Consider the following 26,370-nt stretch of genomic DNA (forward strand, 5'->3'; position numbering starts at 1 on the left):
GTGCCTGACCTAACAAGATACAAATAACTAGTACTTATGAATTGAGTAGGATTTATTAAGCAAGATTTTATGTATACTTAAAAAAACAGTGAAGATTCTTATCCCTCAAGTTCCTAGGATTCCTTGAGCTTTGCTAGTATAGGCGATGTCTTTCTCTTCTTCTATCTCTGAGGAGATGTTGAACTGCTTCCAGAAGAGCCATGGTAACACTGTGCCAACAAAGATTATGATTTTCCAACTTTTATCCCCACTTCTCGTTATTCCAGAATCCCTTATTTGGAAATAGTCCAAGTTCACCTTTTCCCTTGGTTTAGGGTGCGAGTCATCTTGTATCACCTCACCTCTGTAGCTAAAGTCATGTAAACGCAAGACAAATGTCCATCCCTTATTTCCTGGGCCTCCACGGTTTATATTCCATTGTGAATAAATAACGCATTTCCTTTAGGTACAGACCAGTCACGAAGTCACATCCTCTTGTCAATAATGCACTTATCACAAACATTCACATCACTGTATTTGAACCCAAGTCCCACGGATACTCAAGTCATTAAAGCCAAATGTTAATAACACTTCCTAGGATAATGTCAGGAAAGAAAGAAAAGTTTCTCTCTAATACAGATGTTCTGTCCTACAAACAAAGCTGATCAATTAAATCAGTGAATGGGTTTTGTTTAAAGATAGTGTCATCCTCGGTTCAAGCTACTCTTCAGCCATTTCTTCAAACATATAACTGCTGAATCCAGACTCTCAGACATCTTAAAGTCATAAAAGTGTAGTTTCTCACAAGCAACTGCCTTCCTGTTCCCCAACTAGCAGAAACTCAAACTGAACCATTTAAAAAGTGGTTAACAAAATCCACAATGCTACAGACCAACAACGAACCTGTCAAAATCTTACAATAGTACAAATGGAGAAAATACAAATGCTCAAAATCTGAAACAAAAAAAGATGCTTTAATTACACACTACATCTGATGAGTTATAACCAAAGAGCATTTGCAGCATTACCTGATTTTGTTTTTACATGAAGCATAGCCTTTTTATTCCTTTATTCTTTTATTGAGATTTTTGAAAAGGCAGCTTAATGCTGTCCACTTAAATGTGTCTTATAAACGCTGTTCTCCATTTCCATGTGGAAATGTCTAGAATTAATTAATAAGTTGAATACATGAAACGATTTATATACTTGCAGCATGTTTATAGTTTGTAGTATCTATGCACTAATAGATAAAAAGTAAATAGAATATTATTATAAAGCTGATTAAATATTTTGACATTATATACACTAATATTTTTTTTAAAATGTCATGTTTACAGTTTGCAGTTCATTATTTTCCTTATTAATTAAATGAGTAATTGAAGAAGAACTTTTAAAAAATTATGATTGTAATTAGAAATTTGCTTTATGTTGTGGAAAAAATAGCCCAGCCCTTTTCTCATAATGATCTGCATTTACAGGTGCGTAGTAAAGCCCAGCATGTTTTCTTCACAGCCTTGGGGACTTACAATTTTTGCTGTCGAGACCTTATTCCACTAGTGCTGGAATATTTGCATCCTGACAAACAGAACATAAACCAGCAACAGTTAAAAGTAAGTTTTTGATGTATGATAAAGAATTAAGCGATCATAGAATGTACTCTTACTATATCAGCCCTGTTACAGCAATTTGTTTATGGTTCTCCTATTAGAAGTATCCCATCTAAAATTATCTTTCTGTAATTGCTATCTACCTGTAGCATACTTTGTCTTTTACAAAGACTGTGTCATTGTGGTTAATCGTATTTAAAATGTCGAGCAGGAACTTATTAATGATTCAATTTTTTTCCTGCTTGCAATTTTAAAGAGTCATAGTTTGAGAGATTATGTAAAGATGCAGCTGTTAATTTATTTACCATATGTACTTGTGTGAAAGTCGAGTTTTTGAGACCCATTTTTTGGGCATAAAGTTAAGGGGCCGACTTTTACATGGGTAATGTTTTCGAGGAGTCTTCAATTAAAACACATCTGTCTGGCACACCTAACATGGCTCTCAAAGGAATCAACAAGGTAATGGGGGAAGCGGTGCCTATACCAATGATTTATTCTCTCTCTCTCTCTCTCTCTCTCTCTCTCTCTCTCTCCCTGAGCCTCCCCTCTTCTCCCCAATAAAGGCTGATGGTGATGATTGGTTTATAGTTTGCTCTGGAAGTTGGTCCCTCTTACTCTTCTCCGATCTGTTAGTTTCTCCCCCCAAAAATCAAAATCACTCTACATTCTTCCTGCCTTAATTGACAAGTACGAACTGGAGCAATTAAGATATGTGTAACTTTTTAAATAAATAATGAATTGGGGTTTTTGATGTGATTCCACAGATTATACTTTGGTTCTGAAATTTTTGTGCTTTGACCCCTGCAAAAGTAGAGTTGACTTTTGCATCAGGTATATGAACAACTACGGTTTTTTGGGCTAAAACTTATGGGGTTGACTTTTACACGAGATTGAATTTAACACCAGTATATGCAGTATTATTATTCTGTTTGGTGAAGGCTTTCAGTAGAGTTGAATGATTTTTTTTCTCAGAGCTGCTTTGGAGATCTTTGTCATCTTGGGCTTCACAATTTAATGTTTCCCTAATTGATTTTGCAATAGTTTGGGTTTCCTTGATTCTGAGGTTTTCAGAATTTGTGATACTAATGTCATTTATTCCTGCTGCGTTTTGCCCCAAAAATGAACTTTTATTTGTTTTATTCAAATTAATAAAAACATAGCAGAAGGATATGTAAGGCAAGCTCTTTGATAATTTCTGTCTCTCCCTTGCAGCTTTCCCTTCTCTCATGTTCTGAACTGTGCATAGAAATTTGGCCTTTGGAGAATAGAATTAGGTTAGAGGTTATGTGTCTGGGACTATTATCACCTCCAATAGTATGTAACTTTTCACTTCGTCAACCGGTTCACAGTTTTGATATTTGGAGATGCAAATCACTCCAGATCTTCTGCATCTCTACTGTGTAGCTTTGATCCTGGAGAAATGGATTGTAAGATCACTAGACCCATCTTCCATTGGTTCTTGAAGGGAGCATTGTGTTTGAAGGCGAATGATTTACCTGTTTCAAATGCTTCTGGACTGTAAACAGAGATGTACCTTTATGGGTTTTGATTGCTGGATATTGTTTTTCATTAGAAGGACAGACCTTTTGTCTTAGATCCCTGCAGCAGCTAAAATCTGTCAGGATGGCAGGGGTTGGGAAGGTTTTAGGATTCTCTCGTTTCCTGTTCTAATACTGAGTTGTGCAATGTATGTCAGTACTGGGTTGTTATCTGCTTTCCTGTAAATTCCTGATTGGAAATGGAGCAAGTTTACTCTCCAACTCTCACCAAGATCATCATCTGCTTCTCTCTTCACCTAATCATTACTGCTACTAAAATGCTTATCCATGCCTTTTTTACCTTCTGCCCTACTGTCCTGACATTTGTGAGATCCCACTCTGTTATGAGGGTAGTCTTGTGAGTATATACTGATGCCTGCTCGTTATCATTTCCAAATTTTGAGTAGCCTGTCTGCTGTCTTCACTATAGCTCCTTCATTTGTGTGTTAAGAGTTTTTATCATTTGGCATGAGCTAGGTGTTTCACATCTCACATTCATTGGTGGGACAAATGGTTAAACTTTCATTTCTTTGCAGCATCTTTTTTTCTTTTGAAGACTGTCTCCTTTTTTTAAACTGGGACCTAGTTGCAGAATTTCTCGGAAGGTTTTAAGAATTTCAAGGAATTCTGGAGTTGCTTTAGTCCTTAGCTCAGTACACCATCTCACATGCTCACTTAGGCTGATTTAAGTATGAGCTTCAGACTACATCCAGTCAATCATGAAAACCAACACCTGTCTCTTCACACCCTCATCCCAATCTTAACCACACTGCTGGATTATTATTCTAATTCAAGCTACCACACTGTAGGGAAGGTGCAAAGGTTTTGGAGAGGGGACAGAAGAGGTTTACTAGAATGATTCCTGGGATGAGGGATTACAGAAAAGACCAAGAGGAAATTGATAGAAGTGTTTAAAATCATGAACTGTTTAGATAAAGTAAATAGACAGAAGCTGTTTCCATAGTCTAAGGAAGGGGGATAAAGAGAGGGCACAGATTTAAGCTGATTGGCAAAAGAACCAGAGGCAACATGAGGGAAACTTCTTTTATACATCAAATGGTTAGAATTTGGACGGAACTGCTTGATAGAGTGATGGATACAGATTCAATAGTCATCTTCAAAAGGAAATTGTAAATAAACTTGGAAGGAGAAAATATTGCAGGATTATGTGGAAAGAGTGGAGGAATAGAGCTAACTGGATTGTTCTTTGAAAGAGCCAGCACAGGCTTAATGGGTCAAACGGCCCCCTTTTGCGCTGTACTATTCTATGATTCTGCTGAAAAAGTGCTCATATATGCCCATCACTCCAGGCTCAATGTCCTTCACAAGTCTTCTAAGCCTAAACTGTTATACAAACTACAGCTCATCCAGAAATCTGCTTCCCATGAGTTAGACCATAAGACTTAGGAGCAGAAGTAGGACTTTCAGCCCATCGAGTCTGCTCTGCTATTCTACCGTAATGACTGATACAAAGTATTTATTCAGCTCTTCTGCCATTTCCTGGTTCCCCATTATTATTGTCCCAGCCTCGTTCTCTAAGGGGCCTATATTGACTTTGGCCTCTGACTTACTTTTTATATATTTAAAGAAACTCTTACTATCTGTTTTTATATTATTTGCTAGTTTATCCTCAAAGTTTATTTTCTCCCTCTTTATTATTTTTTTGGCTATCTTCTGTTGGTTTTTAAAACTTTTCCAATCCTCTGGCTTACCACTAATCTTCGCCACATTGTATGTTTTTTCTTTCAATTTGATACTATCCTTAACTTCCTTGGTTTATTCCCTTCCTACAATCACTCTTCCTCACTGGGATATATCTTTGTTGTGAATCATGAATTATTTTCTTAAACGTCCGCCATTGTTCATCAACCATCTTTTCTGCTGAACTCCTTTCCCAGTCCACTCAAGCCAACTCTGCCCTTATTTGACCCTATTTGCTGCTGTTTTTTTTATGTTTGTACACTATCCCTTCCTGTCACATTCTGCGTATCATTACCTAAGTAGCTGCCCTGCATTGCCGCCATATCCTTTTGCTTTATAAGCCTACTTATCCCCTCTCCAGAACCCCCCACCCCCACCCCTATTTAGTTTAAAGCCCTCTCTAGAGCCCTAGTTATTTGATTCGCCAGGACACTGGTCCCAGCACGGTTCAAGCGAAGCCCATCCTATTGGAACAGCTCCCTTCGACCCCAGTTAAGATGCCAGTACCCCATGAACTGAAACCCGTTCCTCCCACACCAATCCCTGAGCCACGCATTTAACTCCCTTAACTTTATTTAACCTGTAGCACTTTACCTGTGGTTCAGGTAGTAATCCCTAGAATATTACCTTGAATGTTCTGCTTTTTAATTTAGCTCCTAACTGTTCTAATTCTTTCAACATAACTTTCTTTCTAGCCCTTTCAATGTCGTTGGTACCAATGTGGACGGCGACAAATGGACCCCTCCCCTCCCACTCCAAGTTCCTCTCTAGCCCTGAGGAGATGTCCTTAACCCTGCCACTGGGCAGGCAACACAGCCTTCAGGATTCACGCTCACGGCTGCAGAGAACAGTATCTATTCCCCTAATTATACTGTCCCCTAGCTCTACTATGTTCCTATTTCCTCCCCACCACAGTTCATTCATCCTTCCTGCAGTCCCTGCTCTTGCCCACACAGCTTGCAAGAACCTCGTAACTGTTGGACAATTTCAGGGGCTGAGGCTCCTTGAACGTTACCCCCCTGGGTCCCCATACCTGCCTCACCTGCAGTCACACCCTTCTGTCCCTGATCACAGACCACATTTGAATTATCTAACCTGTGGGGTGTGACCACCTCCTGCAGCAAAGTGTCCAGGTAACTTTCCCCCTCCCTGATGTGGCGCAATGTCTGCAGCTCAGACTCCAGCTCCTTAACTCGGATCCGAAGTTCCTCGAGCTTTAAACACTTACTTCAGATGTGTTTGCTCCGGATCACCTTGATGTCCAGCAGCTCCCACATGCTGCAGCAGAACTCATCGTCCGTCCTGCCGTTGCTATCTTATTTTATTTAATTTATTAATTAATAACTCCTGCATCCCTGCTATTTACACTTTATTGAATTTAATTATTTACACCAGTATCGATCTCACGCTTAACAGACAATTTTTAAGAAAGAGAAAATAAAAACGCGAGATTTAACACTAACTATAGACCTTCACTTGATCTAAAGACTAGAAATACTTGCCAATCCAACTCACCAATCAGCTGCTCTCCACGCTCTTTTTAAATGATGTCTCCCCGTTCTGTTTCAAATAAAGTCCACACACTCACCCACTCTCCATGCTTACCCGCTCTTTGTTTAAATGAAGTCCACGAGGGCTCTCTATGTAAATGGCCCCGCTGCTTTTCACAAGTGCTCTGGCTGTAAATGGCCCCGCTGCTTTTCTCAAGCACTCTCTCTGTAAATGTGTAAATAAAAACATTGAAACTGAAATGCTTGCTTTATTGTTGCAATTTGAAATGTGCTTCTTTGTAATGATTGACTTTTTGTTCTGTTCCTCCAAATTTTTTGGATATATTTTTTCAGTTGTATTTCTTTTTATGCATATTTTATATCAGGGTGCTCTGTACTGTCTTCTTGGAAACCACAATGGAGTCTGCTTGGCTAACCTCCACGACTGGGACTGCATTGTTGCTACATGGCCAGCTATAGTCTCTTCAGGGCTCAGCAAAGCAATGTTTTTAGAGAAGCCTTCCATTGTTCGTCTATTTGATGATCTTGCAGAGAAGATACATAGACAGTATGAAACCATTGGTCTAGATTTTGGAGTAAGTAATTATTAATGCTCTAAATGGGGATATTAAATGTCAGGGCAGTTTTCCTCTCCTTTGAGTGTGGGAAATGCTCAACTTTTGAACATGAAACCAAGTCTCATTCCCCTTTGTATTGCTTATATTTCCTGGGGGGTACTGGCGGTGGCCATTCGGAGCATTTGAGCATTAAGCAGTGCAGTCATGCAAATGAGACAGACTGTAGTTTCTTCCCCTAACACCTGGCAGCTGCCCATTTGGAGAGCTGGGAAGAAATAGGATCTAGGGGTCTATGCTCAACTCCTTTAAGATTGGGTGGTCTAAGGGAGTCAGCATCAAGAAGATGGAACCAGGAAAAAGATGAGTACTGTTTCCTTATAAGTAAAGGACATCATCTTCGGGGTTGAAGTCCTCTTGCTGCTGTTTTTGGTTAATGACCTTTACCACTGCTGTAGACTTCTGACATGAAGCAGTAGCTGGATTTCCACTAATACTTCTAGATGGAAGACCTTGTCGAGGAAAACATCTGGCCTGAATAATGATCTGAACTTGTAATCCATATAATTACATGTCAAGTCAGGCGGGACTAGGGGAAGAGAAAATGGCTTTCAGTTGTTAAGATACTGCTTTGCACACTTGATCTGCAGTTCCTGCAGCTTATTTAAAATGCCAAATTTTGATTTGTAAATGTACAAAAAATGGAAACACTGCACGTAAGAGTATTCCAGTAAGTAAAAACTGCTCATAGTTTTAAAAATACACACGTAGCTCCATTCATATTTTGGACTTAATAACTGATTATTTTCCTGTGAAATTTTAAACGTTATTTAGCAATAAACCTATACTTCATCTGCTCAGATTTCAGATTGTTGTGTGGAACTTTCTGCATCCTTGTCCCAGACAAAAAACCCAAGTTCTAATTTGCCTCTTCCTACCGCTGAGGAGATTGAAAATGGAATCCAGAGCCAAATAGCAAAAAATAATGAGTCCTTACGGTAAGTAGAGTACAGTCAGGTTTGTCAATAAATTAAAATTTAGGACTACATTAAATGTTTTCTTCATAATTAAGATTTCTTTTTATTGTTTAGGAGTTATCAGAAGCTAATTGATATCTTGTTGGACTTGCTTGACCAGCGGAACTTGTAAGTTTTTTAAACTGCACAGTAATCTATTTTTTAGCTTGATAGTTCAGTCCAATGTCTTAGTTTCCAGTAGGCCACATTTAAAGTTTGCTTGCCTAAACGGCTGTTGAGATAGAGTCCAGTCATTCACACAAGGAAAGGGTAGATTAGAGGGAAAGTTACCTGCTTGGCAGATTTTCATTGGAAGTTCAGAAGTGGTGCTGCAACACAAATCAAGTGCCCTATGTAATGAACCTCAAGACAGATTTTCTCCTTATGCCCAGAAGAAAAGTTGTGCTGGCGGCATATTTTAAATGGCTGCCACATGTTGCACAGACTGAGCTGTCTACCAGCACAGGCCAGCAATAGGGTTTACACATGGGAATGATCAACAACCAGAATGAATACGATTAGTTACTACTACTGATGTTGCTCAATGGTCTCTGCTAAAAATGCATCAATGTAAACAATGGGTAAGGATAGTATCTGGATCAGCTTTGATGAATGGATGGATGAATATTCATTTAGCTTACCTTCATTCACTGGTTGGGTTCATATATGAAGAATGACTCTTTGTGTGAGGGGCTGCAATACTGCAGCTGATTGTGGAACTATTCCAGAATAAGTTTCTGCTCCTATGAGAAAGGGAAGGAGATAAAGTCAGAAGGAAATGTGGCAGTGGAGGAAAATAACACTTTGCGTTACAAAGCCATCACATTAATATGCAGCTTTCCCTATAATTTTCCACTGTAGTAAAATATTAAATACATTTTTCCAATGCTTATGCTGGTAACTCATCTGATAGTTATCCCTAGGCAGAAGAATAAGAATAATGCCTGGCCTGTTGCATTCTGATCCACTGGTAAATGCACTGTTTTTGTTACATGGTCAGATATATCTCATATAGTGTCCAAAGAAGATCTATTATGCATCTTTATATAGCATATGAAAGTCTTGACGGCAATGAGTCTTCAGGTTTATTGATCAGATTGTTGCAAAAGGAACACCTTTGTCACTGACATGATGCACAGAAATGGGCATTTTAACATTGCATTGCTTTCATTAGTTATTGTTTGTCAACAAATGCTTTAACAAATTTGTAAAAGACTTTATTTTTGATCAGGGAACTTTGATTTTTTTTTTAGACCATGGAAATTTGAACAAATAGCCATTGGTTTCCTTTCCCTTTTGCTGAGAGATGATGTGCCACTACCTACAAGAGGAATCAAATTCTTCATACAGAGTCTCAATCATGATGCCTTAGTAGTCCGGAAGGTAAATTTTCTTTGTTTTAAATTTTGCATGTCTAATGACCAGAAAGAGAAGAATTGGATTTTTGGTACTTAATTTCCAAGTCTGTGGTGCACCCCATCAGCTGCAAGAAATATGAAAGGTGAATCACTGGGACCTTAGATGATATCAGGTGTGTCTTTGCAAGTTTCAGAATCAAAATGGGTGTTTACAGGAAGTTGGGGCACTAAAATTAAAAATCAAATTTGCTTCACAAAGGAGGAGATCTTTATCACTGCTTTTAAAGTTTTAAGAAGTAAAGGAAACTGACAACTGCTGGCATAAAGCAGCCAATATTCCAACAGGGATGTTGCATGATTAGCAACAATTAAAGTGAATTATTACAAGACACCAATAATCAGTAATACAGTTATGAAGGAAATATACTTAAATATGATATTGAATATAATGGAAGAAGGGAAACTACTATCCAGGTAAATGTTTGCATGGTTGGTTTGTTTTTTGAAACAATGTTATGTGGTGCTCCCTATCTAATTGCAAAAGAGAGCTGCTGACGGCAGCTTTAGGAAGGGGATGTTCCAACTTTGCTTGCCTAAATGGATGTTGAGATAGAGTCCAGGCTTTCATACAAGGAAAGGGTAAGATTGGGGGTGGAAAATTACCTACGGCAGCTGCTTGACAGATTTTCATTGGAAATACAGAAGCAGTGCTACACTACAAATCAGGTGTCATATTTAGTGAACCTCGAGAGATATGTTCGTGTCCAGAGGAAAAGTGGTGCTGGTGGCATATTTTGGGCTGCCAATGTTGCGCAGACTGAGTTGTCTACTTGCACAGGCCAGCAATAGGGTTTACACATGGGGATGATCAACAGCCAGAGTGCATACATCTAGTTACTGCTCCTGATGTTGCCCAGTGATCTCTGCTGAAAATGCATCAGTGTAGACAATGGGTGAGGATAGTATTTGGCATGGCTTTGATGGATGAATCGTCATTTAGCTTACCCTCATCATTGGTTGAGTTCATATATGAAGAATGATTCCTTGTGCAACGGCCTGAAATACTGCAGCTGATTGTGGAACTATAAGTTTCTACTCCTAGGTGAAGGGAGTTGGGGGGAGATAAAATGTTCCAAAATATTGCTGTTTCCATTGTGGATGGAGAGTGTGCATATCTTTCCTACTGAACTATTTTGTATAAAATCTGCTTCTGTGTTTATACGTTAAAAGGTGCAGACAACCTTAACAGTTGCATGTCGAAAAACAGTAATGTATTTGGGCCATGTATAAGATATAAGGTTATTGCTTAATTGATAATCCCTTTAAACAGTGCCAGAGGTAAACATCAATTGAGATGTTTGTCATCAAGATTAGCATGGCCCCTGCGCAAGGATGACACGCAAATTCGTGAAGCGTTCCATAAAAAAAAATGCAAGATAACTTCCCAGCAGCCTGAATCATACTGCAGGTGCCGAAAACATGACCCAAATTACCAATTTTTCTAGCAATTATGAGAATTATCACTAATTGCTTTCTCCATTAAACTGAATTGATTGTAGTCTGATAAATTGATTTGCCATAATTCTTGATCCTGCATCATGATCCTACATTAAACATGTGGAAGGTCACAATTATTGACTTGCATCATGAAGTGTCTCATGGCAAAAGGATTGGGAAATGCAGTAAATGCCGCAGCAAACGCTATATGGAGAAAATTGGAATTGAGAGTGACTGCAAAGCCATAACTTCAGCCAGGAATTATGATGGTAGCTTTGAATGCCTTGGATTGCACATACACACAAGAAATGTTGATGAGACCTTGAAAATTATCAGCCAGAATGTGGTAGTTCCAAAAAAATTCACAAATGTGACCAGTGCTAAATTACTTTCGTCTGTAGATGGCAATATCTGCTGTGGCTGGCATCATGAAGCAGCTGAAGAGACCTCACAAAAAAATAGGGATTGATCCATACACTGTTTGTAAGTAGAATTGATCTATGTGATTAATTTGTTGATAATATTTCTGTTTAAAAGTAAAAGCTCTTAGTGTACAGTAACCTTTCAAAAGATATGCAAATATTTTGAACAAGTTGCCTATGTCTAACTTGGAATGTTCCTTGAGGAGTTGCACAAGTTTTAATAATTCTGGAATTGTTTTGTCTAAATGTTTTATGTCACTGGTTTTTGGGTGAAAAGTTTCAACAAGGGGCGGAACTTTCCCAGAATTGCACTAAGTACAATAGTGGATGGGTAAAATGGGAGCCCTACCCGCTGATGAAAATGGTGGGTTTTCACTCCGTGTCGTCTCAAGTCCACCTCATTATTTATTCACTCCTGCGAAACATGCTGGACAGCCCGCCTGCCTGCCATCACCCCGCTGTTGCATCACGCCAGCTGCCATCTTTAAAATGCAGCCGCCAGCAAAGTGCTCATCGCCAGCAGCTCACCACCACTGCCCGGCAGACATGGCCAGCAAAGGAAAGAAGACTGCAGCCTCCCGCTTCAACGATGGGTCCCTCAAGCGACTGCTGGATGCTGTGGAGGCCTGCCGCAATGTGCTGTACCCCTGATCTGGCTACAGGATGGGCAGCAAAGTCACTAACCCAGCTTGGGAGGCATTGGCAGCAGTGGTCAGTGCAAACGCCCTGCAGAAACAAAAAGCTGCCCAGTGCCGCAAAAAAATGAATGATCTCCTCCATTCCATCAGGGTAAGTCACTCTTCTCATCACTCTCAACCCTCACGCACAAACCCATCGCACATCCACGGGGCCCTCACTCACTGCCAGTACAAGGGACATCACCATTCACACTTTTGCACACACCATCATTGTCCTCATCCCGTCCATGGGATCACTCACCACCCAAACAGGCCAGGCATACTTATCATCTGGCCCGTCAGGCATCCTGATACACTCTCCCCACCTCAATCCATGCAAGACAAACTGGCAAGCAGCAGGAGGGAAAAGTCACAGACAGGTTGGAGGGATGCCGGAGATCAAAGTTCTGACAGAATTCGAAAACACAGCCATCCAGCTGGCTGGCGATGACTGGAACCAGTCCTGTGCTGACGGTGAGGTCGGCGCTGCTCTACCAAGTGAGGACCCAGAAGTGCAACATCTATCAGACAACCATGCCATGAGTGATGTGTCCTCTTTCACAGGCCACTGCCATGCACTAATTATCTCCCCTTGCTTTCGCAGGCACATCTGCCAAACAGCCGACAGAGTCCATGACCCAGGGCCTCCAATCAAGCTCGGAAAAAACCTCTGAAGAGGAATCTGAAGGCACCCTCCCTGAAGCCCCGTCACAGCGCTTACCCACACCCTCCACCAGCACAGAGACACACCAAGGTGGTGGGACCTAGCTTTAGAATACACATGGGATCACAATCTGGTGAGCACATCTCACTTTCTGATCCACAGCAGGTGGAGGTAGGGGCTTCCCAGGTCCCCGGCACTTGAAGGACTGCTGGAGGCCAGAACGTTGCTGAGTCTGAGTCATATGATGAGCCTCTGGACTCAGCTACGTCACAGTTGCTGGAGCTGCAAAGGCAACTTAGGAAACATCAGGAAGGGATGTCCACTGCACTCCTCAGATTACAAGGTACGATGGAGGAGTCCGTCCGTCTTCAGGCTGAGGTGATAATGCCGGCATTGCAACGCACCGAAGTCAACACTGTCAGGGTGGCGGTCGCCATGGAGACCTTGGTCCAGGATGTCACTCCTGCACTGTTGCGCTGCCTTAACTCCATCGCTGATGTCAATGTTGGCCTCCAACAGTGTGCACACGAGACGGGTGCTGGGCAGCTCGATCTCACTCTAGCTACCCCTTCTGCTCATGGAGTCAGCCAGGGGCCCTGGGGCACCCATAGGGAGGAGGATCAGCAGGTTCACTGTCCGGGGCCATCTACCCAGGTGACTCTGGGAGTGACTGGACCGTCTGAATCCCACCTTCCTGTGATCTCCGCAGCTCCAGCACCACAGGACGAGGAGGGTGCCACTGCCACACAGCAGGAGCCCAAAAGCAGGCCGGGGCCCACCAAGTCTCAGCCCTCCAGAGGACGCCCGCCAAAGCCATCGCAGGCAGGGCATCACAGTCATCAGGCTGCCTCCACCTCTGCTGTGGATGTCCGGGGAGCACCAAGACGTAGCGGCAGGGTTAGGAAAGTTAGGTAAAAGTAGTTGCACAGCCTGGGCACAGGTGTTGATCACTTGTACATACTGTTCACTATTGACAAAATCCTAAGAATGTCTCCCTGCCTGAGGCTCCTTGTTCTGATGAGCAGTGTTCTTGTGTGAAACCTCTCTGTACAAGATAAAAAAGGCAGGTGTCTCAGTCCAGGGCCTCTTCCCTGTGCTCTGTGCAACCTTCAGGCCACAGTGATGGTCCAGCCTCACACCCCCTGGAAACATTACTGATGCCTGCACCTCAGTGGTGCTGGTCATTGCTGCCAGAATGTAGTGTTCTGTCATACTCTGTGTGCTCTCAGCACCTTTGTGGTGGGGCTAGCCCCCATCACACCATCTGTGACCATTGATGCTGTGCACCAGCTCCTGAAGGGCTAAGGTGCTGAAGGCGGGCACAGCATCAATGCATCTAAAGTTTCTCAGAGGCTATGTGAAGATCTATGAAGTGCCCTCACTGCGTGTTGTCATCATCTTCCACAAATCTGGCAGCAATGAGGGCCTCCCGAGCACACCTGCCTCATCTAGCCAGTGTCAGAGCCTTATCCCCATCATTGTCACCACCAAGGACCCCCTCACCTTCATCCCCATTGGTGTCCTCCTCATTGGAGGAGATGTGCAGCTCCTCCATCTCCTCCTCAGCAAGCTCCTCTCTCCATTGCAGCGCCAGGTTGTAAAGGGCACAGCAGACGACGACAATGCGTGACACCCTCTGCAGACTGTATTGCAGGGCTCCACCAGACCAGTCCAGGCACCGGAACTGCATCGTCAGCATCCCGATGGTCTGCTTCACCAAGTTGTGAGCTGCTGCGTGAGCCTCATTATAGCGTCACACTGCTGCAGTCTGAAGCCACAGCACAGGTGTCATCAGCCATGGCCTCTGTGGGCAGCCCTTGTCCCTAACCCTGCAGCCTCTGTGGACCCTGGAAGACCGCAGGGATCTGCGAGCGACTCAGGATGTAGGCATCATGGACACTCCCTGGATACCGTGCGCATGCCTGCAGGATGTGTTTCTGGTGGTCGCATACCAGCTGCACGTTCAGTGAGTGGAAGCCCTTGCAGTTGATGTAGTCCACCGAGTGTAGCGACAGAGACCCTGAGTGCCACGAGTGCAGTCAATCGCACCTTGCACCTGTGGGGATCCCGAGATCAGGGCGAATCCAATGGCCCTTGCATTCTGGCTGTCCTGGTCCTGGGTGAAATGCACAAAGCTGTGTGCCATTGTGAAGGTGGCATCTGTGACCTCATGGATGCATTTGTGGGTGGCGGATTGTGAAATCCCACAGAGGTCATTTGTGGAGCCCCGAAAGAAGCCACTGGCATAGAATTGAGCGTCGCAGTCACTTTCACAGCCACTGGCAGTGGATGCCCTCCATGTCCCCTTGGCACCAAGTCCTGCAGTAAGTGGCAGATGTGAACTACCAGGTCCCTAGACATGCACGGTCGTCAGCGACACTGGTTCTCAATCATCTGCAGGAATGGCAGGCGGCATCGATAGACCTGTCAGTTCCGAGGCTCCCACCAGCTATGGCTTGCTATCGTCCTGGGCAGCGTGTCTGGGAGCCCCTGCTGCCCCTTCATGAGGTAGCTGCTCCTGCTTTTACGTGGCCAGGTGCCTCAGTCGCTCTCTCCTCAGTCTCCCATGGTTTCTGTAGGCTATCAGGCATACAGCTAGGTCACCACGAATCATGATCCTGATGTGGTTCTCCGCATTAAAGATAGAGAGGCGTGGTTATCATGGCTGTACTTAACACCTTTCCTGGCCCTGTGTGACCGCCACTTAATGCTTCCCAGAAAGTGCTGGTCACCCCTTGGATGGCCAGAGATGAGTGCGCTGCACGGCTGCCCTGTCAACCCTCGACATGGGAGACACTGGTCCAAACCGGGATGCTGAGATTGCAAGGGGCTGAGAGTGCCCCTAGCAGTGACTGCTGCATGGCCAGAGTTGGTGAGGAGATTGTACAATGCGTGCAGTCCAACTGCTCTCCGGTGCAATAAAATGGTGGCGGAGTCAAAGCCTGGGACAGGGGGTTGTGGGAGTAAGGTATGGAGCGCTTGGTGGCCCTTTGGTGCCTCTGCATGGGTGGGCAGGCTAGGAGCCAGAGCCCGACCCCGACCCCAACCCTATCACTATGGCTGCGCCTGATCTGTCTCAGTTGTAGAGACATGGTCAGTTTATACAGGTGTCCCTAATGCGTGGCCACTCCCCTCGCTTACCCTGCCCCCTGTCTCAATTCCCTATGCGCGGGATGCAGCGCCAAGGCAGGACTTGATCCCACCCCCCGACAATGGCGACCTCCGAGGCTGCCCCGGTTTCACCCCCCCTTCACCCTCAGCAGTTGCCTCCGGGGCCAGGCATCAGTTGCCCCCACCGCCCCTGAGGCCTGTAAATAGCAGCTGAGCTGTGGAGAACGCTGCTGCTCACTCACCTCAGTTCCCCTAAAGTGAAAGCCGCCAAGGCACGTCGCCTGTGTGCTGTTGTGAAACACGTCGGCATGCTTTCCTGCCGACGTGGGCGGACCATATGGAGGGGTTACTAAAGCCTGGCGGGATGGCCTTTTAATTATATGCTGATGTATTACAATTAGCTCCCCGCCGACTGATGGCAGGAAACGCAGCTCGCCGTCGGCAGGCTGAGCAGACAATTTCTGCTTGCCTTCACACCCTCGTGAAGCAGGTCACGCCATATTTTCCACGCACGCCACTTCTCATGCCTGTCACCTATCATGCCTGCTGCCAGCAGGCTCAGAAAATTCCTCCCAAGGTTTTATAATTTGCTCACATTTGTAAAGAGAATTGATCTGAGCAGCTAGATCAAATATAAAAATTTAATTACGAGTCATGGCATCTTTGCACACTTTCAAATTTCTGTTGCGGGTACTCCCAAAAACAAACTCATCCTGCATTTGATTTTAGTATCTACCTCTGTATTGCAGAATACGGATATTTTTGGAATTACACTTGGGTTGAACTGCCTCCTCTTGAATTTTTGTATTGAAAGCTTTTAAGACCATGAGCAGAAGTAGGCTATCAGGTCTGCTCTGCCTTCAATGAGATCATGGCTGATCTGATAATCCTCAACTCCACTTTCCTGCCCTTTCCCCATAACCCTTACTGATTAAAAACCTGTCTATCTCAGCCTTAAATATACTTAACAACGCAGCCTCTACAGCCCTCCGTGGTAAAGAATTCCACAGATTGACTACTCTGTGAGAAGAAATTCCTCCGCGTCTCTGTCTTAAATGGGCTCTGAGATTATGCCCTCTGGTCCTAGACTCTCCCACAATGGGAAACAACCTCTCAGCATCTACCCTGTCAAGCCTCCTAAAAATCTTATATGTTTCAATAAGGTCGCCTCTCATCCTTCTAAACTCCAGTGAGCACAGGCCCAACCTACTCAACCTCTCCTCCATAAGAAAGTCCCTCCATACCTGGGATCAACTTAGTGAACCTTCCCTGGACTGCCTCCAATGCCAGTGTATCTTTCCTTAGGTAAGAGAACCAAAACTGTTCCCAGTATTCTAGGTGTGGCCTAACTAGTGACTTGTATAGTTTTAGCAAGACTTCCCTATTTTTATACTCCATTCCCTTTGAAATAAAGGCCAACATTCCATTTGCCTTCTTTATTACCTGCTGAACTTGTATGCTAGCTTTTTGGGATTCATGCACGAGGACCCCCAAATCCCTCTGTGCTGCAACTTTCTTCAGTCTTTCTCCATTTAAATAATATTCAGCTCCTCTATTCTCCCTGCCAATGTGCATAACCTCACATTTTCCCACATTATATTCCATCTGCCAAGTTCTTGCCCACTCTTAACCTGTCTCTATCCCTCTGTAGACTCTTTGTGTCATCCTCATCACTTGCCTTCCCACCTATTTTTGAGTCACCTGCAATCTTGGTGGTAGTATATTCGGTCCTATCATCCATTGTAAATAATTGTGGCCCCCAGCACTGATCCCTGTGGCACTCCACTACTTACAGGTTGCCATCCTGAAAATGCACCCCTTATCCCAACTGTTTTCTATTAGTTAGCTAATATACTACCCCCAACACCATGGGCTCTTATCTTATTAAGTAGCCTTTTGTGCGGTACCTTATCGAACGGCTTTTGGAAATCCAAATATAGTATATCTACTGGTTCCCCTTTATCTATCCAGCTTGTTACCTCCTCAAAGAATTCTAATAAATTTGTCAAGCATGATTTCCCCTTCATGAAGCCATGCTGACTCTGCTTGATTATCTTATGTATTTCTAAATACTCTGCTATTACATCCTTTATAATAGACTCTAGTATTTTCTCAATGACAGATGGTAAGCCAGCTGGCCTATAGTTACCTGTTTTTTGTCTCCCTCCCTTTTTGAATAAGGGTGTTACATTGGCAGTTTTCCAATCCTCTGGGACTTTTCCAGAATCTAAGGATTCTTGGAAGATGACTACAGTTTATCCACTATCTCTGTAACTACTTCCTTTAATATCCTAGGATGCAACCAATCTGGTCCAGGTGACTTATTTCCTTTAGCCCTATTAGTTTCCCTAGTACTTTTTCTCTAATGATAGTTATTGTATTTATTTCCTCCCCCTACTTTTTGCCCCGTGATTATTTAGTATTTTTGGAATGCTATTAGCCTCTTCTGCCGTGAAGACTGATGCAAAGTATTTATTTAACTCCTCTGCCATTTCCTAGTTCCCCATTATTATTTCCCCAGTCCCATTCTCTGAGGCCTATGTTCACTTTGGCCTCTCTCTTCCTTTTTATATATTTAAAGAAGCTCTTACTGTCCATTTTTATATTACTTGCTAGTTTACCCTCAAAGTTTATTTTCTCCCTTTTTGTTATTTTTTTGTTGGTTTTTAAAACCTTTCCAATCCTCTGGTTTACCACTAATCTTTGCCACATTGTATGTTTTTTTCTTTCAATTTGATACTGCGCTTAACTTCCTTGGTTAACCATGGTTGGTTTATCCCCTTCTTAGAATCCTTCTTCCTCACTGAGATACATCTTTGTTGTGAGTCATGAACTATTTTCTTAAACGTCCGCCATTGTTCATCGACCTCTTTTCTGCTAAACTCCTTTCCCAGTCACCTCCAGCCAACTCTGCCCTCATTCCTTTGTAATTACCCTTATTTAAGTTTAGCACAGTTGTTTCTGACCCAAGTTTCTCACTCTCAAACTGAATGCTAAATTCTACCACTTTATGGTCACTGTTTCCTAGGGGATCTTTCGCTCTGAGATCATTTATTAAACCTGTCTCATTACACATTACTAGGTCCAAAACGCCTGATCCCTGGTTGGATCCACGACATATTGTTCTAGGAAACTATCCCAAATACCCTCTATGAATTCTTGCTCGTAGCTACCTCTGCCAATTTGAATTTCCCAATCTACATGAAGATTAAAGTCACCCATGATTAATGTATGGCCTTTTTTACATGTCCTCATTACCTCCTGATTTATTCTCTGTCCTACAGTATAGCTACTGTTAGGGGGCCTATAGGCTACTACCACCAGTGTCTCCTTCCCTTTGTTATTTCTTACCTCCACCCATATGGATTCTACATCTTCCGATCCGAGATCGTTTCTTGTTATCGCACTTATTCCATCTCATACTCACAAAGTTACTCCAGGAAGTTTCCTTCCTGCCTGTCCTTTCCAAGTCACATACCTCTGAATATTTAGTTCCCAGCTTTGATCTCCTTGTAACCATGTTTCCGTAATGGCTATAAGACCATACCCATTAACCTCTATTTGTGACGTTAATTCATTAATTTTGTTCCGAGTACCACGTGCATTTAAGTAAGAGCCATTAATTTAGCTTTTTTTTCCATTTTTTCCCCTTTTGACCACATTTGCTGCTTTTTGTTTAATGTTTGTGCACTCTGTGGCTTCCTGTCACATACTGGGTATCATTATCTAAATAGCTACCCTGCAATGCTGCCATATAAGACCATAAGACATAGGAGCAGAAATTAGGCCATTCGGCCCATTGAGTCTGCTCCGCCATTCAATCATGGCTGATAAGTTTCTCAACCCCATTCTCCCGCCTTCTCCCCGAACCTTTGACCCCCTTACCAATCAAGAACCTATCTATCTCGGTCTTAAATACACTCAATGACCTGGCCTCCACAGCCTTCTGTGGCAATGAATTCCATAAATTCACCACTCTTTGACTAAAGAAGTTTCTCCTCGTCTCTGTTCTAAAAGGTCTTCCCTTTACTCTGAGGCTGTGCCCTCGGGTCCTAGTCTCTCCTACTAATGGAAACATCTTCCCCACGTCCACTCTATCCAGGCCTTTCAGTATTCTGTAAGTTTCAATCAGATCCCCCCTCATCCTTCTAAACTCCATCGAGTATAGACCCAGAGTCCTCAAACGTTCCTCATATGTTAAGCCTTTCATTCCTGGGATCATTCTCGTGAACCTCCTCTGGACCCTCTCCAGGACCAGCACATATTTCCTGAGATACGGGGCCCAAAATTGCTCACAATATTCTAAATGTGGTCTGACCAGAGCCTTATAAAGCCTCAGCAGCACATCCCTGCTTTTATATTCTAGTCCCCTCGAAATAAATGCCAACATTGCATTTGCCTTCCTAACTACCGACTCAACCTGCAAGTTAACCTTAAGAGAATCCTGGACTAGGACTCCCAAGTCCCTTTGCACTCCATATTTCTGAATTCTCTCCCCATTTAGAAAATAGTCTATGCCTCTATTCTTCCTACCAAAGTGCATGACCTCACACTTCCCCACGTTGTATTCCATCTGCCAGTTCTTTGCCCATTCTCCTAACCTGTCCAAATCCTTCTGCAGCCTCCCTGCCTCCTCAATACTACCTGTCCCTCCACCTATCTTTGTATCATCTGCAAACTTAGCCAGGATGCCCTCAGTTCCTTCATCTAGATCATTAATGTATAAAGTGAAAAGTTGTGGTCCCAACAGTGACCCCTGCAGAACTCCACTAGTCACCAGCCACCATCCTGAGAAGGACCCCCTTATCCCCACTCTCTGCCTTCTATCCATGCTAGTACCTTGCCTCTAACACCATGGGCTCTTATCTTACTGAGCAGCCTCCTGTGCGGCACCTTTTGTTTTGTAAGCCTACGCATCCCCTCTCCAGAACCCTTCCGCTTCTATTTAATTTAAAGCCCTCGCTACAGCCCTAGTTATTCGATTCGCCAGGACACTGGTCCCAGCACTGTTCAAGTGAAGCCCCTGCCACCCGAACAGCTCCCTTCTACACTAGTACTGATGCCAGTGCCCCATGAACTGAAACTCATTCCTCCCACTCCAATCTTTGAGCCACACATTTAACTCATTGACTTTATTTACCCTAAGCCAGTTTTCCCGTGACTTAGGCAGTGATCCCGAGATTATCACCTTGAGGTTCTGCTTTTTACTTTAGCTCCTAACTGTTCAAAATATTTCAGCAGAATTTCCTTTCTAGTCACATCGATGTCGTCGGTACCAACGTGGATGACATCAACTGGATCCCTCCACTCCCACAGCAAGTTCCTCTCCAGCCCTGAGAAGATGTCCTTAACCTTGGCACCAGGCAGGCAACACAGCCTTTGGGACTCATGCTCACGGCTGCAGAGAACAGTATCTCTCCCCTTAATTATGCTGTCCCCGACCACTACTACGTTCCATTTCTTCCCCCCAGTTGAATGGCTCCCTGTACCACGGTGCCGTGGTCAGTTTGCTCATCCTCTCTGCAGTCCCTGCTTTTATCCAAACAGCTTGCAAGAACCTCATAACTGTTGGACAATTGCATGGGCTGAGGCTCCTCGAACACTACCCCTGGGTCCCCATACCTGCTTCGCCTGCAGTCACACCCGCCTGTCCCTGATCACAGACTAAATTTGAATTCCTAATCTTAAGGGGTGTGATCACCTTCTGGAGCAAAGTGTTGAGGTAACTTTCCCCCCACCCTGATGTGGCGCAATGTCGGCAGCTTGGACTCCAGTTCCTCAACGCTGATCCGAAGTTCCTCGAGCTGCAGACACACTATAGATGTGTTCGCTCTGGATTACGTTGGTGTCCAGCAGCTCCCACATGCTGCAGCAGTAACACATCACCCGTCCTGCCATCAGTATCGCATTTTATTCAATTTATTAATTACTTTAGTATCCCTGCTCTTTACACTTGAAGAATCCCCCGCTCTTTACACTTCATTGTAATTAATTTTTTTTGCACCAGTATCTTAACAAGCTATTTTTCAGAAAAAGAGAAAAAAAACTAGATACCTAAGCACAAACTAAAGACCTTACTTTTACTTTAAACACTAGAAATACTCGCCAATCCTACTCACAAATCAGCTGCTTTCCCTGCACTCGCGTCACATTGTGGTTCGTGACGTCATTCCGCCACTGGTCTCACTGCAGGTAGGCTGCTTGACCTGTGCCTTTTATCCTCTCCCGCTCACCTCTTGCTCAAAATATACTATTTTGAGCCTTCAGAATAGAATAAACCTTAATCATTTACCAGACACTCACCAATTAACCAGCTTTTTCTCCTGTAGCAGAACATGAATAAATTTCTGGAGACTGAAAAAGTTTAATCAAAAGCAACCAAACACCTCTTTCCCTTCCTCTGCTTAACTCCCTGAAGCACTCAACTCCAGCACTCCATAATCTCAGCACTAAATTCCCTTGCCTGTGTTTCTACTATCTCACCGATACTTTGTACTAGTTGGATGGTTCAGTATTGCTGGCTGTAAATACAATATTCATAATCGCAAGAATCCTTATTTGCAAACTTTTATTCAAAATATTTAAAACATTTACTTTATTGGCAGTTAGAAGTTTCTGTTTAGCGTTACTGTACTCGCTGAAAACATTAAAGATGTGAACCAGGATGCATCAAACACTGATCTTACAGTAAAAACAGAATTGATATGTTGGTGAAAATAATTTGTATACTGATTATGCTGCTACTCTGATGTTAGAACATAGGACATACTAAATGAAAAAGACCAAACTACTTAGCAACTGCTCTATATCAAGTTGTCTCCAATGAGCCCAAACATGAGGTGCTGGGAACCTTTGGGAACCATAGGTCGAAAGTCACATGCTTCACACAAACATGTTATACTGCTTATTTATAATAATTATTTTCAAATTTATTTTCCACATTTGTGAAAATTTGAAATAAAGATTCTGGCCTTAAGGCTTCCTAATTTTTAAGTCTCTTATAAATATTGTGCATTTTTGTGTTGTGTGCATTTCCTAACTAGATGGATCTCGCCCAACAACAATGCAGCCAGGAGACAGGCCTGATAACAAGTGGCTCCATTACGATAGCTCCAATTTGCCAAGGACTAAGGATGAATGGGAAGCCTGTTTATTTGTGGAAAAGACACACTGGGGGTACTACACCTGGCCTCAGTAAGTATAAGAATAAGATTGGTGCATTATGTTTCTGGAAATGTAAGCTATAGGAATATTTTCCATTCAAATCCTTAAAGGTTCATGCTCTATGAATTTAACAGTACAGATAACTGAAGTATTTTTTATTTCCAACATTTGAAGAATTATAAATATCCAGTTGAAAATGCTGAATACTTCAAAATCAAATGAACTGATGTCAAAATAATTCATTAATACAAGCCATGTCATTATTTATGCCAGTGTCGTCATTATTCTTGCAAAGCATGAAATTGTGTCTGGCATGTTAATAGTCTATATCAGAGCGAGTTGTGGTGAAAGTGAAGTCTCATGAAGTGTTTTTAAAAGTGGTTACATGTGAAAACATCTTGTTTCTCTCCTAATTAGGAAGCTACTTGTTTATGCCCCCATGGACCAACAACCTAAACTAGGAAGGAGTAGAAGCGAAATGTCAGAGGTAAGAAATATTTCAGTGTAGAGTCTTTTAGAATTTCCCAATAATCAATTTGGGTTTATTTGATAAACCTGGAATAAAGCGAGTAGTGATGGTTATGATTCATCCATGATGTAGTTGAGGATTCGTACCTGTTCTGATGGCCAGAGCTAATGGATAAACTGAACCAAAATAGCACACAAGATTTAAATCATATAATATTTATGGGGTGATTATAGTAATCTTACTTCACTTTCCAGATGGTATTTAGAAACCATTTAAAGGAGCAGGAAACTCTTAAGTAACTTTGCCATAATCTTTATCAAAACATCAATATATCACCCTTTTTTTTCAAAAAAAAAGACATTTCACAACTTGATTTAGTCAATATCCTGTTGTTGCTTCTCTCTTCAATATTCCAATTATGGGCATCATCAGCCTCTATGGATCCTGAACGAATTCTGGTTTTATATTGGGCACCAACACTTTAAGGTGGTCTGTTGTCAAATTGAGAAGACAAAAAGGGATGCCCTATAAAGTGAAGAAAGTAATGCAATGCATAACAAGGAATATGTCTTTATTTAAAATAGAGCTACTGTGCAACCACAATGCATAAACCGCTCCTCAGCTGAAGTCCAATGAGTAATTTTGTCTGGGGGGTTGTCAGCTTGGGTCATGTCTTTATCTACTATCAGCACCTATAGTGTCATTAGTGGGACCCGAGAGCAGATTTTTGCCTGTGCTATGGTGTTACGTTAGTTTATGGAATGAACTTCACATTTTATTTGAAAGGAATACTACTGAAAAGGGGATACAAATTCTTCCTCGTTATTCTTATGTTGCTATGAATAAAACGAGTCATTAAAGAGTTCAAAGTGCCTCTGGGGTAAATCTTTTTATTGCCTTGCTGATGGTTTTCAAGAGAATTGTTAAGTCAATTCTGAAAGCCAGAGTAAAAATACTTGACCAGCATTTAGAATGATTATATCAGCTAGCAACTGTGTAGTAGTAGGGCAAAGCTGCCTTGTTTTATTCCTGGGCTTCCAATCAGGAAGCCTTTAGCAATGTAAGTTTCAGTACCGGATAGCTATCCGTGTCAGCATTAATAGGTCAGTTTTTAAAAAATTTCTACATCCTCTTGAATGGTCACCTAATACTGAGAAGAAATTGTTTCATTATATTAAAATACTTCCATCCTTTCTTCTTTCCCTGCCACCTTTAATGATATTTCCCTTTAAGTTTAGAATATGGTAACACATATCCCCTTGGCCCTTGCCCAAGTACTCCAGCATAGGCTTACTCAATAGATTTTGAAGCATTGTATTTGGAATTTTCCATGATTGGTAATCTGCATGCACTATTTGTGCTGGTACTGATGCTGTAGTTAAAAAAAGCTCTGGTAGAATTCAGCTGAATGTTGACAGGAGCTTGTTATACAACAGCGCTTCTTTGAAGATTTTTTACAGAGGCAAAACCACTACTTGCATGTTAATTAAATGTAGTTTTGTATCTTTTTGAGTGATTTGCCAAAATCTGTGTCCTTCTGCACAGGTACAGTTAATAACTTCTAAATATCTTTTTTTGCAGACAGAGCAAGTAATTTATGACCACTTCTCTGACCCACAATTTATGGAGCAATTAATTAAGTTCTTATCCTTGGAAGACCGAAAGGGAAAAGACAAATTTAATCCACGCAGGTTTTGTCTATTCAAGGTGCACAGTCTAATGTTTTTAATATTAATAAGCGAATATTAACCATCAGCTAATGTGTCTAATTTTGTCATAAATGACTCCCAGTCATTGGCCAGGGCTACATTTTTGAGACATCTGTCATTGTTGTAGATGCCTCCAACTGTATCTTGTTTAACCTGTTATTCCTAAGAGCCTTTTTTAACTGGCCTGCTGATTTGGTTACAAAGAACTTGCACTTATATAGTGCCTTTCTCGACCTCAGGATGTGCAAAGTACTTTACAGCCAATTAAGTATTTTTGAAATCCAGTCATTGTCGTATCTTACGAAACATGGTAGCTGATTTATGTAGAGCAAGGTCCCATAAACAGCAGTGACAAATTCACCTGTTTTTGGTGCAAATTCAGCAATAATTGTTAGCTAAGACGCCAGGAGAACCCTGCGGTTGTTCTTCAAGGAGTGCCACAGAATTTTTTACAAGCAACTCGGGGCCGATGGAAGCTCATCCAAAAGACTTCAAACATGACAGTTCAACATTTCCTCGGGTATTGCACTGAAGTGTTCACCTAGATTACGTGCTCAATTGGGGCTTGAGGGTCCATGACCTTCTGACCTAGAAGTGAGAGCAGACCACTAAGGCATGGCTAATCCTTGCTCAGTTTCCTCTTTAGTGTTTATTATTTTAAATTTGATAATTTGCATGAAAAAACATTTACGTTAGAAGTCGTTTAGACTTTTTAAATTACTTGTAGCATGTTTAGGTTATTGGCTTTGAGTATCTATAATCAAGATTTACCCTGATCATAGCTAGTTATGCATTTTTAAGTTTGGGAAATAATTTCCAACTTAAGAGCAAAGAAGTTTTTCTCCTCATTCAACTCCCCATAAACCACTGCAGACTAAGTGATCAGGGAGACCTTTGTAAGAGGTCAGAAACTCCAGCTGCAGGAACATTTCTGCCAAGATATAATCATCCACGGGTGGCAAATCCAAACAACAGCGTTCAATAAATATGTGAAGGCTCCTGCAGTGTGCATACCATTTATGCACACTGGCCTGGCTTAGTGTGTTGTGGATGCTCCCTGTCATGAAATGAAAACCACCATACAAGGTGTTTTTTAAAATGTTTTTCTGCTTTGTCATTTAGATGCATACCCTATTCACATCATCTAATGTTCCATTTGCTGTTACACAAATCCTTCATCATTTTCCTTGTTGAATCTAGATTATGTCCATTATTAAAACAGAAAATGTTGGAAAAACTCAGCTTGATGCATCTGCCGCTCCTCTGCCTTCACCCCTTCCCCTCCCTCCCAGAGCCATGATAGGGTCTCCCTTCTCCTCACTTTTCACTCCACCAGCCTCTGCGTTCAAAGGATCATCCTCCTCCATTTCTGCCAACTCCAGCATGATGCCAC

At 42.4% G+C, this 26,370-nt stretch overlaps 1 protein-coding gene and 1 pseudogene across 2 annotated transcripts in view; both read left to right on the forward strand.

The window, feature by feature from the left end:
* Nucleotides 1–26,370, forward strand: part of LOC144689684 (proteasome activator complex subunit 4-like) — a 172,010-nt gene that overhangs the window by 81,926 nt on the left and 63,714 nt on the right. For both annotated transcript variants that reach the window (XM_078556977.1, XM_078556978.1), the window contains 9 exons: nucleotides 1,458–1,589; nucleotides 6,702–6,911; nucleotides 7,752–7,888; nucleotides 7,982–8,035; nucleotides 9,160–9,289; nucleotides 11,163–11,244; nucleotides 22,679–22,829; nucleotides 23,217–23,286; nucleotides 24,850–24,975. In XM_078556977.1, coding sequence (XP_078413103.1) covers nucleotides 1,458–1,589; nucleotides 6,702–6,911; nucleotides 7,752–7,888; nucleotides 7,982–8,035; nucleotides 9,160–9,289; nucleotides 11,163–11,244; nucleotides 22,679–22,829; nucleotides 23,217–23,286; nucleotides 24,850–24,975 — 1,092 coding nt within the window. The remainder of the gene's footprint in view (nucleotides 1–1,457; nucleotides 1,590–6,701; nucleotides 6,912–7,751; nucleotides 7,889–7,981; nucleotides 8,036–9,159; nucleotides 9,290–11,162; nucleotides 11,245–22,678; nucleotides 22,830–23,216; nucleotides 23,287–24,849; nucleotides 24,976–26,370) is intronic.
* Nucleotides 10,607–10,691, forward strand: LOC144690223 (U6 spliceosomal RNA; annotated as a pseudogene).

Source organism: Cetorhinus maximus, chromosome 14 (assembly GCF_964194155.1).
Source record: "Cetorhinus maximus chromosome 14, sCetMax3.hap1.1, whole genome shotgun sequence".
Taxonomy (NCBI): domain Eukaryota; kingdom Metazoa; phylum Chordata; class Chondrichthyes; order Lamniformes; family Cetorhinidae; genus Cetorhinus; species Cetorhinus maximus.